Genomic DNA, 14,896 nt, shown 5'->3' with positions numbered 1-14,896 from the left:
GTATTCGGCAGATTCGTTCTGAACCATTTTTCTTACCTCTGTTAGAAGAGAATTTAATGGCTTAAGTCCACCTAGCTGGTCTCTCCTTTTGTTGGTAGACTTTCCCAGTACTTGTCACCTGCTATTACCTAAATGTAAGCCTAGAAAATCACACTGAGTGTGTGGTCTTGTGACTCAGATCAAGTGCTAAATGAGAAAGCAACAGCCAGTAAGACTGGGCAAAGATTCTAAATAACTGGTTTCCGCTTCAAGACTGATTCCAACTCAACTGCAATTCCAAATCTCAACTATTCCTTAGCTCTTAGGCATTGACCTTATTTTAAACCAATAAATAAATCACAAGGAAAAATTAACATGTTTATTGCTATAATTTCTTCCATAACAGGAATGTACATCTTATGAAGATAAAAGAGATGTGTGATATACTGTTTGGAACATATAGGAGACAGATTTACTAGCCTTTACGATCCACTATTCATTTATAGACCAGCAGATTATAAGTGATGTTATTATAATATACTTTCCAGGAATCTGAGTCAATATTTAAATATGTGTATGCCTGTGTATTTTTATATATGCTTTTGTAGATATGCTTTTATGTATGCTTTTCCAGATACTTACTTGTCTTACTTCTCCTTTTCCCAAAAAGGAAAAAATATTACTTTACAAACTATTTAATTTGATATGGATTGCAAAGTACACTTTGTAGTACATATAAATCTACTTTAGTTCGTCATTCACTCAGTCACAAAAGCAGTAAAGAACTGTGTTTAAGGATTCACTTCTGGAGACAAAACACTGCCACTTGAACTCCAGCTCTATTTTCTTTTGCAACATGTGACCTTGAACACGTTCTCTAACCTAGCAGTCCTGTTACCTTGTTCGCTAATGATCAAGGGAGACAATATATACCAAAAACTAGACATATGGCAGACATATGACAGCTATTCACATTGTTAGTGTTTCTACAACATTTTTGAGGCAGCACTATGAGCCAGACATTAATCTAGAAGCACAATAAAAACTATGGAGCTGGGTTCTGAGAACTCAAACCTATAATTCTAGCTAATACTTAGGAGGCTAAGAACTGCAGACCATGATTTGAAACCAGCCTAGGACAGAAAAGTCCTTAAGAATCATATCTCCAATTAACCATCAAAAGGTGCAAGTAGGGGTATAGCTTAAGAGGCAAAGCACCACTCTTGAGCAAAAGCCAAGAAAGAGTGTAGAGCCCTGAGTTCAAGTCCCAGTATAAGTGTGTGGTGCAAACACGCAAACACACACACAGACACGCGCGCGCGCGCGCGCGCGCGCGCACACACACACACACACACACACACACACACACACACACACACACACACACACACGAGGCAATGATCCTGTCTTCTTGTGTTTCACATTCTAATGAAGGAAGTAATAAGTAAATAAGTACACAAGAGAATTTCAGGGATAAGTTCTGGTACAACATCAAGCTAGGTAAAGGATGCCATGAAGCGGTCACTGTTTGCTAGGGGGCCTGGAGTTCCTCTCACACACCTGTCCCAGCTCATCTGCTGCTCAGGAGATTTCAGTCTCTACTGCTCAGCAGAGACAAAGGGTGTTGGAGTCCATCAGAGCTGAAACATAACCTCAGCTCCACCATTCATCATGGTGTGAGCATGGGCAAGTCACTTCATCTCTCTAGTTTCTTCTCAGCAAAAATGAAGAGTACTAGAAGTAACCAGCTTTGAGTTAAATAAGCTCATGCTAGAAAACAACAGAACATAGTGTACAAGAGTACAGAATAAAATAATGTGGATGATTTATACTGATTAAATGCCCGCTATGATGATTCCAATTTTCAATACTGTCTTGACTCATTCAAGGCCCTGGCCTCATTCAAGATATCCCAGTAGTCCCTTACTCCATCCTTCCAAACACAAGCTAAGCTTGGAGTGGCTAATCCTGCTTTCCTTCATCAGTACATAATGTTCACTGAAACCCACAATGTACAGCTTGTATGCCTAAGAGTGAAGCAACTACAAACGTTTCAAGGCCCAGCTCAAACATCACAAACCTCTGATGCCCTTTCAGAAAAAAATGAACCTGGCCTGCCCCTAGTGACAGAGCTCTAGCTCCTCCCACACTCCTAACAAGGCAGGTATCCCTAGCATAGGGAAGGGGCAAATGCCGGTCTCAAAAACAAATGAATATTTATTATTGCTGGTTACCCACCACCCTAGTGTCAGGGTTCTATTTCCTGTCTCACGTGGAATCCACGAAGATGCAAGTCGAAAGACTTTTCTAAAGAAGCTAGTTGTAGGAAGTAGAGATGTGACTCAAGTAGTAGAGTACCAGCTTTGAGCAAAAAAGCCTAGGAAGAGCATAAGGTCCTGAGTTCAAGTGCTAGAACTAGCACAATGAGAGGGGTGGAAAAGGAAGGGAAGGGAGGAGATGGGCGGGGAGGAAGCTATGTAGAGATGAGACCATGTTATTTAAGTGAAAGAATATGTACAATAATTCCACTTTTTCCTGGGGTATCTTGCTCAAGATCTTGGACAAAGTAAATATCTGATAGATATTCCTTAGATGAATGTACAAATATCTTCTTTTTCAGCATCAATGTAGTAAAGTCTCCAGCTTAATTAACACACACACACACACACACACACACACACACACACACACACAGAGTTCATGCCTAATAATTTCTACCCAAAAGACAAGACCATTAGTAAATAATTAAGCATCTTATTTGCATTCATTTCAAAAGGGACCTTTAGTGATAACATCAAAAAGCTAAGGGAATGAATCACACGGGTAAGTCTCAAAGCTAACTTTTAATGAAGTGCCCCCATACCATCTCCTGGTCAACAGAACAAATTTCTTTTTTTTTTTTTGCCAGTCCTGTGGCTTGAGCTCAGGGCCTGAGCATTGTCCTTGGACTTTCTCAAGGCTAGCACTCTGCCACTTGAGCCACAGCACCACTTCTGGCTTTTTCTATGTATGTGGAGTGCTGAGGAATCGAACTCTGGTCTTCATGCATGCTAGGCAAACACTCTTACCACTAGGCCAAACTCCCAGCCCCGACAGAACAAATTTCTAAAAATAGACAGCACAACGTTGTCCTGCGCCTTCTTCACATTAATCTACAACCAGCTTTGCCAATTCTCCCAGCTTATTTAATGAAGATGAGGAGTTGTTTTAATCTAATGAGCAAAGACCTGACTAACTTGTCTCCTGAAAATAGTGGTTTCCAGAACTTGCTGCAAATAAGCAAGAAGAGTAATTTACTTGTAAGGTTGAAGGCCTGCCAGGTTTTAAATAAGGCTTGAAGTCTCCCTACAATAGAAGACAACAAAATTAGAAGTGTCTGTTCTTTTTGTGGGTATAGACTCAGAGGTTGGGGGATGGGAGGATTCTGAGCATCCAGGTCTGCTCCATTTTGCCTACAGTATAAGAAATCATCTAATATCTGTTTCCTCTGAAAAATAAGCACCCTCCATTTTTGTTTTGGTTTGTTTTTCTGCATTGATTGACTGTCTTAAAATAAACAGAACACTAAACCAGGTACCAGTGGCTCACACCAGTAATCCCCGCTAATCAAGAGGCTGAGATCTGAGGGACTCAATTCAAAACCTGGGAAAAACAGCCTGGGAGATTCCAATTATCCAGTAAATTCTCTCCAATCAAATACCAAATAGCTGGAAGTGGAGTTGTGACTCAAGAATACCAGCCTTGAGTGGAAAAAGTCAAGCAAGAGTGCAGGGCCCTGAACTCAAAATCAAGTCATCAGCACCAAAAAAAAAAAAAAAATCCTCTAACTTAGCTATGGTTCTACTCATTTCTCAGTCCTAGTTTTACTCTGCCACTCCTTCTACAGTGGCTTATCTCCCCTTCCCCACTTAAAATGATTTCCAGGCCAAGCAAGACCCCTGCCTCATACTAGAGTTAAATGTCACAGATTAATAGTCTTCCAATAGTGGCCTGGACCCTTGCTTACTAAAAACTACTTAAAAAATGAACTATGCTATTTTATCTTCGCTCCTTCATTGTTTCCAGTTTTATAGTATTGGGAAATTCCTTTGGCCAACAGTAAAGTTACCATAATTTTAGGCCCATGTTCATATACATCACAAGCTGCAGTACATGTCCTTGGCACCCAGACCCCAGGTCCAGAAGGAAAAGAAAAAAATTCTGATATGACAATATTTTTTCCTAGCCTAATATGCATTCAAGATAACCCCCAAAACTCACTCCCCTAGAGGCAGAGCTGTTTGCTCTCGGTTCATGTAATAAATAACAACAACAAACTTTCACAAATATCTTCTCAAGAAAGAATTTAGTTGAGTTAAATAAATCTAAAGTCAAATTATAATAGGCAGACAGATGCTGTGTACATCACAGGCATTTAAAAACAAAATAAATGCAAGTACCTGGTGTATTCACAGAGCACAAAGTCACTTTCTGGGTTTTACTTTTTGTTTTTGTCCTCTTTAAACAGTTACTCTTTATAATTCCACATTACCTTTCCATCTGTACCCAAGGAAAGAAAATTAAAATCCTCAGACAAACAAAATGGCACTCCTTCCAATAATTCTGTATTCCTCCATTGACAGACTTGCATGTAGAAAGCCCTTCTTTTCCTCTATTCTAATCTGACAGGATTGCTAGTTTACTACCAACTCACACTTTCTGGCATGGTGCAGCCTCTAGGGACTTGCCTCTGCTAGGCATCCCCAAAGTAGACCTTCTTGCAACCCATGACTTTTCATTCCAGCATATGCAGGCTCTAAACATATCCTCCAGCTAAACTGTTCCCTCTCTGCCCTAACAGACTTCATACTCTTCCCTTCACTGCGCTGCTGTCATAGGCACTATCAGAAAGATATACATTCATATTTTTTACAAAGTAGATAGCTTTTGAAATGGGCATCCCAATTCTCAAGCTTCCCATATATATACAACAGTGCCTAATATAAGCCATATGGTAGGGGCTCATGGCTTTTATCCTAGCTACTAAGGAGGCTGAGATCTGAGGATCATAGTTCAAGGCCAGCCTCAGCAAAAAAAGACCATAAGACACCTATGTCCAATTAACCAGCAAAACACCATAAGTTGAGGTATAGCTTAAATGGTAAGAGTACAAGCCTTGAGTGGAAAAATGGTTAAGCAAGAGCAGAAGGCCCTGAGTTCAAGCTCTAATCCTGGCATCAAAAATAGTGCTTAATATAACTACACATGCCCAACTAATATTTATTCCATAGATACTTTACTATATTTATTCTATACTTGTACTTACCTAAACCTACCTAAACACAGTTATTTGTAACACAATATTGTTATCATCTACCTTATAAGTAAGTCAGCAAACTGATATTCTTTCTTAATTTCTTTCTAACCTATTTGTACCAGAGCAACTTAGACACGTACTGTGAATACAGAAGAATACTTGGTAATGTCTAATTGAATGACCAAAAAATCAAGAGGCAACCAAGTGAGGACAAACTACATTATAAGCCTCAAAACTGGAAATGACAACTCACAATGTCCCAGATTGTTCTAGAAACAAGGAAGCCGGTTCCACTACCCTGAAACAACTCCAAGTATTAAATCTCACCTGGAAAAAGGGGTATCAATATGCAAGAAATAATGTACCCACTGACTGACAAATATAACTGTTATCCCTCTACAAGTCAGCCCAACAATAAAATACAATAAATATAAAATAAAATAAATCTCACCTAGAGAGTTAGTTTATGCTCCTGTGTTTTCTTCAATTGTAATGATGAAAAATGTTTGTGTCCTTAATAACATCACATTTAAGCACCTAGAAGTAAACCAGGCTCTGATAATGACTTGCCAAAGAGGAGAATAACTAGAAACAGATGCATAATCCCAGAACCCATTCAGTGTTCGCACCTTCATGTTTTTGGCAGTGCCTGCAGTCAAGTGCGACCTGACAGGGGAAGAAGTAAACAGCAGCTCTCGACATCTGGTACTGTGGGAGATATGGATATTTTGAGCTATTAGATAGATATTCTAATGATAACAAGTCACTGCTGTTTCCTCCCTCACTCAGCAACTTCTGTGAATTCTCAGAATGGGGAAAAAAATCTAACCAAAATTCAACCTGAAGGTTTCCTACTTCAGGTCTCAGGTGACGAGAGGGTCCAAAAGACACGGCAACCACTGAGGTAAAAGTGCACACTGCTCCTCCCTGGCTCTGAGCTGCTCCTTGGTGAACCCACCTGTCCTCTACCATGTTGGGGAACCCTAACAGCTTCTGCCTCTTCTCCCCATCTAAGCTTCCACGGTGGAATGAGCCCAAGAACAGCTCGATTTTTTGAAACAAGTTCCAATTAGATTTCAACTAAGGGGTCACCATGCCTCTCCTTCCCCTCTCCTTCTTCCCTTTTCTTCCCCTTTTCCCCACTCTCCACCACTGCCTCTACTGCTCACTACACTGCTTGGGGCATTTCAGCATTTAATTCACAGAACTGATCTTCATTCTCAAAACTTATGTGGTTCCAAGGCAAAGTGTCTCATCATTGCCCCAACCCTCAATAACTGTCTACAGACCCAATGTCTAACAACTGGTAGATCTCTAAAGTGTTATATTCATGGAATAACCTAAATTGTAATCACATCTATGGAATAAAAAGCTACATAAAGAGAAAAATGAGCCAGTTACAAATGATTAAAGTCTTGATGACCATTTCAACGGGCAAGAGACTTGTTTATCTAACTGAAGACTACCTAAGGCATGCAGACAACTGAGTCTTCTCGGGACACTAACTCCAAGAGCTATCGTTTTCCATGCTACTACAGTTCTCACAGCTGACGAATAACAAGAATAGTGTCATACAATTAGGAGGGGGGCTTCTTATCATGTTAGCCTAGATTTTATTTACCATCACAGAAATTAAATGCTGTGGTGGGGGAGGTGGAGAAGGGGAAGGGTCCTCCTTAATGACACTGCCTAATTATGTCTTTTAATGTAAAAACAATACTGCCACCTAGTGGCAGTTCAAGTCCTTTAATTCAATAGGTTGTCTAAGTTGTAAACTGTAAATCTAAACTGCAATCTGCAAATCTAAACTGCAATCTGCAAATTTAAAGATAAAGACAATAAAAATTAAGTAGAGGCATACTAAAACTAAATAGAGATATAAAATAAAGTTAAATACTTACAAGAATAGAACTATTCTCTAAGCTTTAAGAGCTATGAAGAACATATCGATGGAAATACAGTTTCTTATAGTGGATGCCATCCTTCATGAAGGAGCAAGGGAGCGGGAAGTATTTAAAGGGAAGTAGGCATTTCTGCCTCGCTCTGGCATCGAAGGGAAGAACATACACTTAACGGGACAAAGCTCACCATATAGCAGTGATTCATATTTAACCTTTTTTAAAAGGTATTTTGAATATTATGACATACGCTACAGCAAGGGAAAGCCTTGAAGATATGACCAAGCCACATGAAGTAGTCACAAAAGGAGCCCTAAACTAACAAGACTGAATGTACAATGGCAGTTGCTGCAGGGGATGGGGGCTGAAAAGCTGGCGTCTACTGGTTTAAGACTTCCTCTTTTACAGGATGACAAAGTGCTGGAGGTATGCTGTCAATATGACATGCTTAATGCTAATGAGCTGTGCACTTAAGATAAATTCATTTTTCTTTTGGTGCCGGTACTGAGGCTTGAACTTAGGGCCTGGGTGCGCTCCCTTAGCTTTTGCTCTCCCATGAGACTGCTCTACCATTTGAGTCACAGCTCCATTTCTGGTTTTTTGATGGTTAACTGGAGATAAGAGTCTCATGGACTTTCCTCCCTTGGCTGGCTTTGAACTTCAATCCTCAGATTTCAGTCTCCTGAGTAGCTAGGATCATAGGCATGAGCCATTAGCCCTTGACTTAAGATGGTAAGTTCCATGTTAACCATGAGAAAATTCAAACTTAAAAAATAAATGACAGTGGTCTTGAGCAAAAAAAGGCTCAAGGACAGCACTCAGGCTCTAGGTTCAAGCCCCAGGGCTGGCTAAAAAATAAATACATAAACAAATTTTAAAAACCCAGAAAACAGAAACCAGCTACCCCAAATCCCCAGTGGAAAGCTTGTTGAGATGGGTACAGGGCAGAAATGACAGTCCCATCAGGGACTCTCGCGGGATTCTGAACAGCGCCCAGAACTGGACCACAATGGATAAAGCTATTCCTGGTGTTTCGAGCATCCCAAGCCACCCTCCTTTCTTTACACTTCTCCATCTAGTTTCCAGGCTCCCTGGAGGGCTTCCTTGGCTCCTGGCCCCAGTCATCCCACAGTCCCACAATCTCAGGAACAGCATGGCCACCCAGGTATGACTTGGAAGAACCTGAATTCAGCTATACTGTGAACTGTCCTCAGCCTTACTGGGCCACGTCACCTCACCTAAGTCTCATGGCACTCTAATCCCACACCCCCTCCATCCCTCCCCTGGCCTTATCCAGAACTTGGGCCCTAGCACCGGCCTTAATGCTGTCCTCCCACAGCCAATGGGGGCTAATTCTAAAATATCAGTTCCAACAGCTCTCTCTCTAACGCTGGATCCCAAGCAGGGGCCACTGCTACCTGTCAACAGTGACTGGTCATACCTGCATGTACCTCCAGAGTCTAGAGATGCCAAACAGCTGGTATATCAATGAGATAGCTGTCAATAATTGTCGGCATGCCTTCTGAGAAGCCCCAAGAAAGCCCTGGCTCCCCAGAGGACATACTTCCTCTGGAACCTGAGTTCACTTACCTTTCCATGATGGCTGCCATCCTACAAGCCCCTGCCTCTCACACCTAGCTGTCACAACCTGCTATCCTTCTCCTCGGATATCTCCCTTCTACCAGTTCTCAAGCTACCTAATGAGCACCTGGTATGCAGAAACCCCTCCTGGAGCACCTCTTCCCTGCTCAGCCTTGGGCTCCATTCCACCACTGTATTCTCACCTGTCTTTCAAACTGCGTTTGGACAGGTCTGCCTCCTTTCCCTTTTCATATTGCCTCACCTTCCCTGAGCTATGTCTTGCTGATATTTGCATGTCCAATGTCACCAATAGTATGTATGTAAAATAGTCCAGGATGGATGGATGGATGGATGGATGGACGGACGGACGGACGGATGGATGAGTGAATGAATGAGAGACCCAGAAACATTCTTCTACAGTCCTTTGTGTGGAAACAAAATTCTGACATCAGCAGAGACATCAGTTTGTTCCCCCTAGGTCAAACCTGGATTTTCCTTCTAGTGATCAGAGCCTATTAAGTTCTGGCTAGATGAGGCGACCCTAGCAGACATTATATTTCCATTACACATTACATAACATGTGCCCACATGCTTCTGTTCTGGATAAAGGCACTTAAAGGACATGACATACACAACTTCACGGTCACAACCTTATAATCAAGCTTCTTGCGCTCTGTACTCTAAAATTCAAAAGTGTACCGTCATTTCCCACTGCACAGACGAGACACCCCATCTATATAAAGAGACAAGAAGCTGGAGCAGAGCTGCCTAGCCCTTGCCCACCTACCAATTGGATGTCAAACAAAGGGAAATAAAACAACACCATCTTTGAACTACTGTTATCTGTGTTAAAAAAGCCACACCGTCTCTCAAAGATTCATTTAATCATAAGATCATATTTCCCTAGTGTTGATCCTCATACATTACTTTTCTATTTTTTCCCTAATCTGTGGTTTCACTGAGAGAAGGAAATAACTGTTATCTTTAATAGGGTAAGAACTGGCTATTAGCAATTTAAGATCAACAAAAATAAAGCTGGTAAAATAAGTTACTTCAATTTTCACTTTGTTAAATGTCTTGGATCCTAATGTGCTATGATGAATATCCACAATGATTAAGGTACAATGGAAAAACAGAAAGAAGCACCTGCCTTCAGAGAATTTAGGATAAAAATCCACTATGTACATTGGTATTGGTGTGTGTGTGTGTGTGTTATAAGAGAAATAAAAAAGACTCATGCTGGGTGTTAGTGAGTCATACCTATAATCTTAGCTACTCAAGTGGCTGGAATCTAAAGATCATGGTTCAAAGACAGCCTGGGCAGGAAAGTACTCAAGACTCTTATTTCCAAGAAAGCTAGAAATGGAGCTATGGCTTAAGTGGTATAACACCAGTCTTGAGCAGAAACAATGCTAAAGGAGAGAGCCCTGGTCCTGACTACTAGCATGCATCAATAAATAAATTAATAAATAATGTCTAACCTCAAAAATCACTAATGATGCTTATTTCCATTGACATTGCTGACACTTTATTTTTCAGTCCCCAGCAAAAAGAAAAAAATCTGCCAAATACACACTTCTCTCCTAGCCAAGTATCAGTGGCTCACACCTGTAATCCTACTACTATGGAGGCTGAGATATGAGAATCACAGTTCAAAGCCAGTCTGCATAGGAGATCCTGTGAGACACCTATCTGCAATTAACTACTAAAAAAAAAGAGAGAGAGAGAGAAAAGCCTAACATGGAGTTGTGGCTCAAAGCAGTGAGCTCTAGCCTTGAGCACAAAAGCTCAGCAACAGTACCAAGGGCCTCAGTTCAAGCACCAAGACACAGACAGACAGACAGATGCACACATGCGCGCGTGCGGGCACACGCACACACACACACACACACACACACACACACACACACACACACACACACACACAAAGTTATCTCCTAAAATTACTGAGAGACAAGAATTTGCCTAAAGCAAGTAGTCTGTCCTAAAGGCTATAGAATTCAGTGTAGTAAAGAGTTCAAGAAGGAAGTTTGTGAAGTTTGTTACATTGGCCAAACAAAGTGCCCAGCGGTAGAACTTTGGTACCCGTGGTCTCCAGTTACCCAAAACTGACTGTGATTTTAAAGTACATAATGGAAAACTTCATAAATAAATAGTTTATTCAAGATGTGCACTATCATGAATGGCATGATGAAATCCTATGCTGTCTCACTAGGTCCTGTCAAGTCCTGTCAAAGACATGAGTGACCACTCAAACAAGCCTTCACTTGCAGTACACCGCTACTCAACCACGAAGTCACATCATATAACCTGAATCAATATCCAACATCCTTCATGGGGCAAGCGTCGGGGGCCTACAGGGCTTGTGTTCAAGTAACCCTGACCTTACTAATAATGGCCCCAAAACACCACAAGTGGTAGGCAGGGAAGCTAATTTTACTGCGAAACATGACTCTAACTAGTCACTGTTATGAGTCTTTTGTTCATAGTTTATAACTTAAACATTATCGTAGGTATGTATGCATAGATAAAACACAGTGTATAAAATTCAGTGTTCTGTGTAGTTTCTGGCATCTACTGAGGGGATCTCAAAACATATCCCTGAAAATAAAGAAGATGCTTAACAACAATGTAGATCTTGCCTGGGCATGGGAGTTCACACCTAACTCCCAACTCAGAAGACTGAGGCAAGGGCATCTTGAGTTTAAGGCCAGCCTAGACTACACGATGAGATGCTGACTCAAATAAAGGAAAAAGAAGAGAGAGGAAAGAGGGGTAGGGAGAAGGGAAGGAAAGGATGAGGGGAGAGGGGAGAGAAAAGAGTAGGGGATAAGAGGAGAAGGAAAAGAGGGGAACTGGGGAAGAGGGGTGAGGGGAGAGGAGGAGAGATAAGGAAGTGAATCTCCTTCACCTCAAGCCTAAGCATTATTCAGACCAACTTCAGATGTAGCTCACGCCCTATTTTAAGTGTCATTAAAATGTACCTGGATGCTTAGACTTTTCTCTATACAATCCTTCTGGGATACTACTTTATAAATCAAATCCTAAATTAAATTAATGACATCCAATTAAAAAACAGATTAAGAACCTCATAGAGGAAGCATGGCACAGTAAGATTAATGAAAATGTTATTTCAACATAAAAATTGCCTTAGAGCTTGCTAACAAAATTCTGAATATTAATTACCTTTGTTATTCTAAGCTTTTCCTTTAAAAAGTTACTTCCTGCACTTTTTCACTTACATATTTTTGAAGCTTAAGATGACCTCAGAATCAAAAATCCTCTTAAGTCTCCCAAGTGCTATGATTACAGGCCTGCACCACATATTTGATTATTCTGCTTCTTTTAATCAGATATTATAACAAAGCTACCACCATTCTACACAAGTACGTAATCTTCTTATATAAGCACATACATATGCATACAATAATTTAGAAAGGGAGGCTTTGAATATCAGAAATTAACCAGAGCATTTTCAACCATAAATAGTCAACATTAAACGAGCAAAATCAATCTGCTAAGTTATTCTCAGCTAAATAAAATTGATTTTCTACAAACTTGGTCTAGAAAACTGAAATGCCTCACAAAATACATAATGAGCAGATACCCCAAGCCATTTCTACATACCTGTGTGAGCTTTGCAGCCTGCCTTAAGATGCTTTTTCTCAATTTCTCTGCTCTCTTTGCATGAAATGAATTACTTTGACTCTGGATGACAAATACAATCTCATTTAAATCTAAAAGCAAAAAAAAAACAAGTTCTTATTTTTAATGACAATTGAATTAAAGTTGGACATAATGTGGGGGAGCGGTCAACAATTAAAAGGGAGCTCTAGGGGAGAAATCTACGTATCCATAATGCTAGAGATATAGTCATCTATCTCTCTCCTCTGATTTGTGGAACTTCTTCCAAGATGTCAGGCAGGAAGTAAGTGCACCATGCTAGAGCATGTCCACAGCATCACACAGTGACTGTGATCCTGCAAGCCACACGCCAAAGCAGGGAAAGGTCTAGAATACTGAGCTCCCCAAGTATCAGGAAAATCTCCAGCTTGTCTTGTCAGCTGTCTTCTCACAACTCTTACAACTTCTCGTACAGTGTGATGTTATGGAGTAGACTGTGCCTCCTTTCTAGTCTCCCACACCCCTCACACAAGAAACTCACATATTAAAGCTCTAGAGAATCCTTGGTACTGGGGGATATAATATTACTTTGCAATTGGGCCATTACAAAATGAGATGACCAGTGTGCATTTAAAAAAGGAAGAACTGGCCAAGCACAGTGGCTCACTCCTGTAATCCTAGAGACCCAGGAGACTGAGATCTGAAGATCAAGGTTCAAAACCAACCTGGGCACTAAAGTCAGTGAGACGCTTATCTCCAATTAACTTCTAGAAAATCAGAAGTGGTGCTGTGGCTCAAGGTAGGGTGGTAGCCTTGAGCTAAAGAGCTCAGGGACAGCGCCCAGGCCCAGAGTTCAAGTGCCATGACATGGGGGGGGGGGGGGAGACAGCAAAGGAAGAACTGGAGACAGAAAGACATGCCAAGGGAAGATGATGAAGGGTCTCCCTCAGAGCTGTCAGAAGAGTGAACCCTGAAGATACTTTGATCTTGAACTTACAGCTCTTCCAGAACTATGAAACATCTCGGTTTTTTGGCTATGATCAGATCAAGTAAAAGCTAGTGAGAAAATAAATTTCTGTTGATCAAGGCATAATCTGTGGAACTCTTGTTATGCTAACTAGTGTTAGACAGTTTTCTTTTACAGTGATGAAGTATCTGAAATAATCAACTTCCAAGGAGAAAACGTCTATGTTGGCTCACAGTTTTGGGAGATTTCGACCCTAGGCCTGGTAAGGCAACACATCATGAAGGCTCAGAAGAGAGAGAGAGAGAGAGAGAGAGAGAGAGAGAGAGAGAGAGAGAGAGAGAGAGGGAGGGAGGGAGGGAGGGAGGGAGGGAGGGAGGGAGGGAGGGAGGGAGGGAGGGAGGGAGGGAGGGAGAGAGAGAGAGAGAGAGAGAGAGAGAGAGAGAGAGAGAGAGAGAGAGAGAGAGAGAAGTGCTAGGAGTTCAAATAGCCCCAGGGCATGTCCCCAGTGACCCAATTTCCTACCCCTAAGCCCCATCTTTTAAAGGTTCCTTTACCTCCCAACTGTACCACAAAATCAAGCATTTAACACCAGCATGGACTTTTGGAGACTTCAGATCCAAACTGTAACAGCTCTTGCAGACAAATAGATTTTCAAAACTCTTCGGGATAGTCGTGCGTGTGTGTGTGTGTGTGTGTGTGTGTGTATGTGCATGCGTATGTGTGTATGTGTATGTAATGGGATTTGAATTCAAGGTCTCTCGCTCTTGCTTAGCTTTTTCTCTCAGGGCTAGTGTTCTACCACTTGAGCCACTGCTCCACTGTGGGCATTTTGCTGGTCAAATGGCAGTAACAGTCTCATAAGACTTTTCTGCTCACATTTGCTTTAAACTACGATCCTCAGATCTCAGCCTCCTGTACCAGCTAGGTCTTGCTGGATGGTTCTTTATAGTAACACCTGTGACTGCATTTGGCCCAAGAATTTATAAAAATGTGCAAATAAATGACTCAATCAGCCCTACCTACTTCAAGAGGTACTTAGCCAGGATTAAATATTATCTCCAGGTAACTAGGAGCAACAATTCCATAGCAGCAAGACACTGGCCAGAAGCACTTCACAAAAGCCATCAGTAACAAACGCTAGCAATATCTGCCAGGCCACAAATGCACTTTAAGACAGCCAGCTTCTTACACTGGCCAGCAAGAAAGAAATCCTAATTTTTCTTCCTCTGCCTACCGGAAAACAAACAGAGGTCTTGTCATCAGAGGCAACCTGGTTTTATCTTAGCATTATATCTATATGATCACGTACACTGTCTGGATCCATTCCTACAGTACTAGTTAATTTTTCAGGTGAAACAGCAAAACACACTAGGCCCTCCCAAGCTCTGAACTGTTAATAAAGAAACATGAAGTGCTAAGACTATAGCCCTCATCCACCAGACATCAGTATGAGCAGTGCAGAAAGCACGTGTCACATTGAGTGTACGCTCCTGTCCAGTTTACTACAAACCGATGCAGGAATCATTCTCCTACCACAGGCCTTTCTAATAC

The 14,896-nt window shown here is 41.3% G+C and overlaps 1 protein-coding gene across 1 annotated transcript in view; it reads right to left on the bottom strand.

The window, feature by feature from the left end:
- The window catches only part of B3glct (beta 3-glucosyltransferase), a 115,372-nt gene that overhangs the window by 66,998 nt on the left and 33,478 nt on the right, over positions 1–14,896 (bottom strand). The window contains exon 4 of the mRNA XM_090341799.1: positions 12,382–12,491. Coding sequence (XP_090197925.1) covers positions 12,382–12,491 — 110 coding nt within the window. The remainder of the gene's footprint in view (positions 1–12,381; positions 12,492–14,896) is intronic.

This window comes from Megascapheus bottae, chromosome 11 (genome assembly GCF_031878675.1).
Source record: "Megascapheus bottae isolate mThoBot1 chromosome 11, mThoBot2.hap1, whole genome shotgun sequence".
NCBI lineage: Eukaryota > Metazoa > Chordata > Mammalia > Rodentia > Geomyidae > Megascapheus > Megascapheus bottae.
The sequence above is the reverse complement of the archived record's forward strand: the minus strand, read 5'-3'. Positions and strand labels throughout refer to the sequence as shown.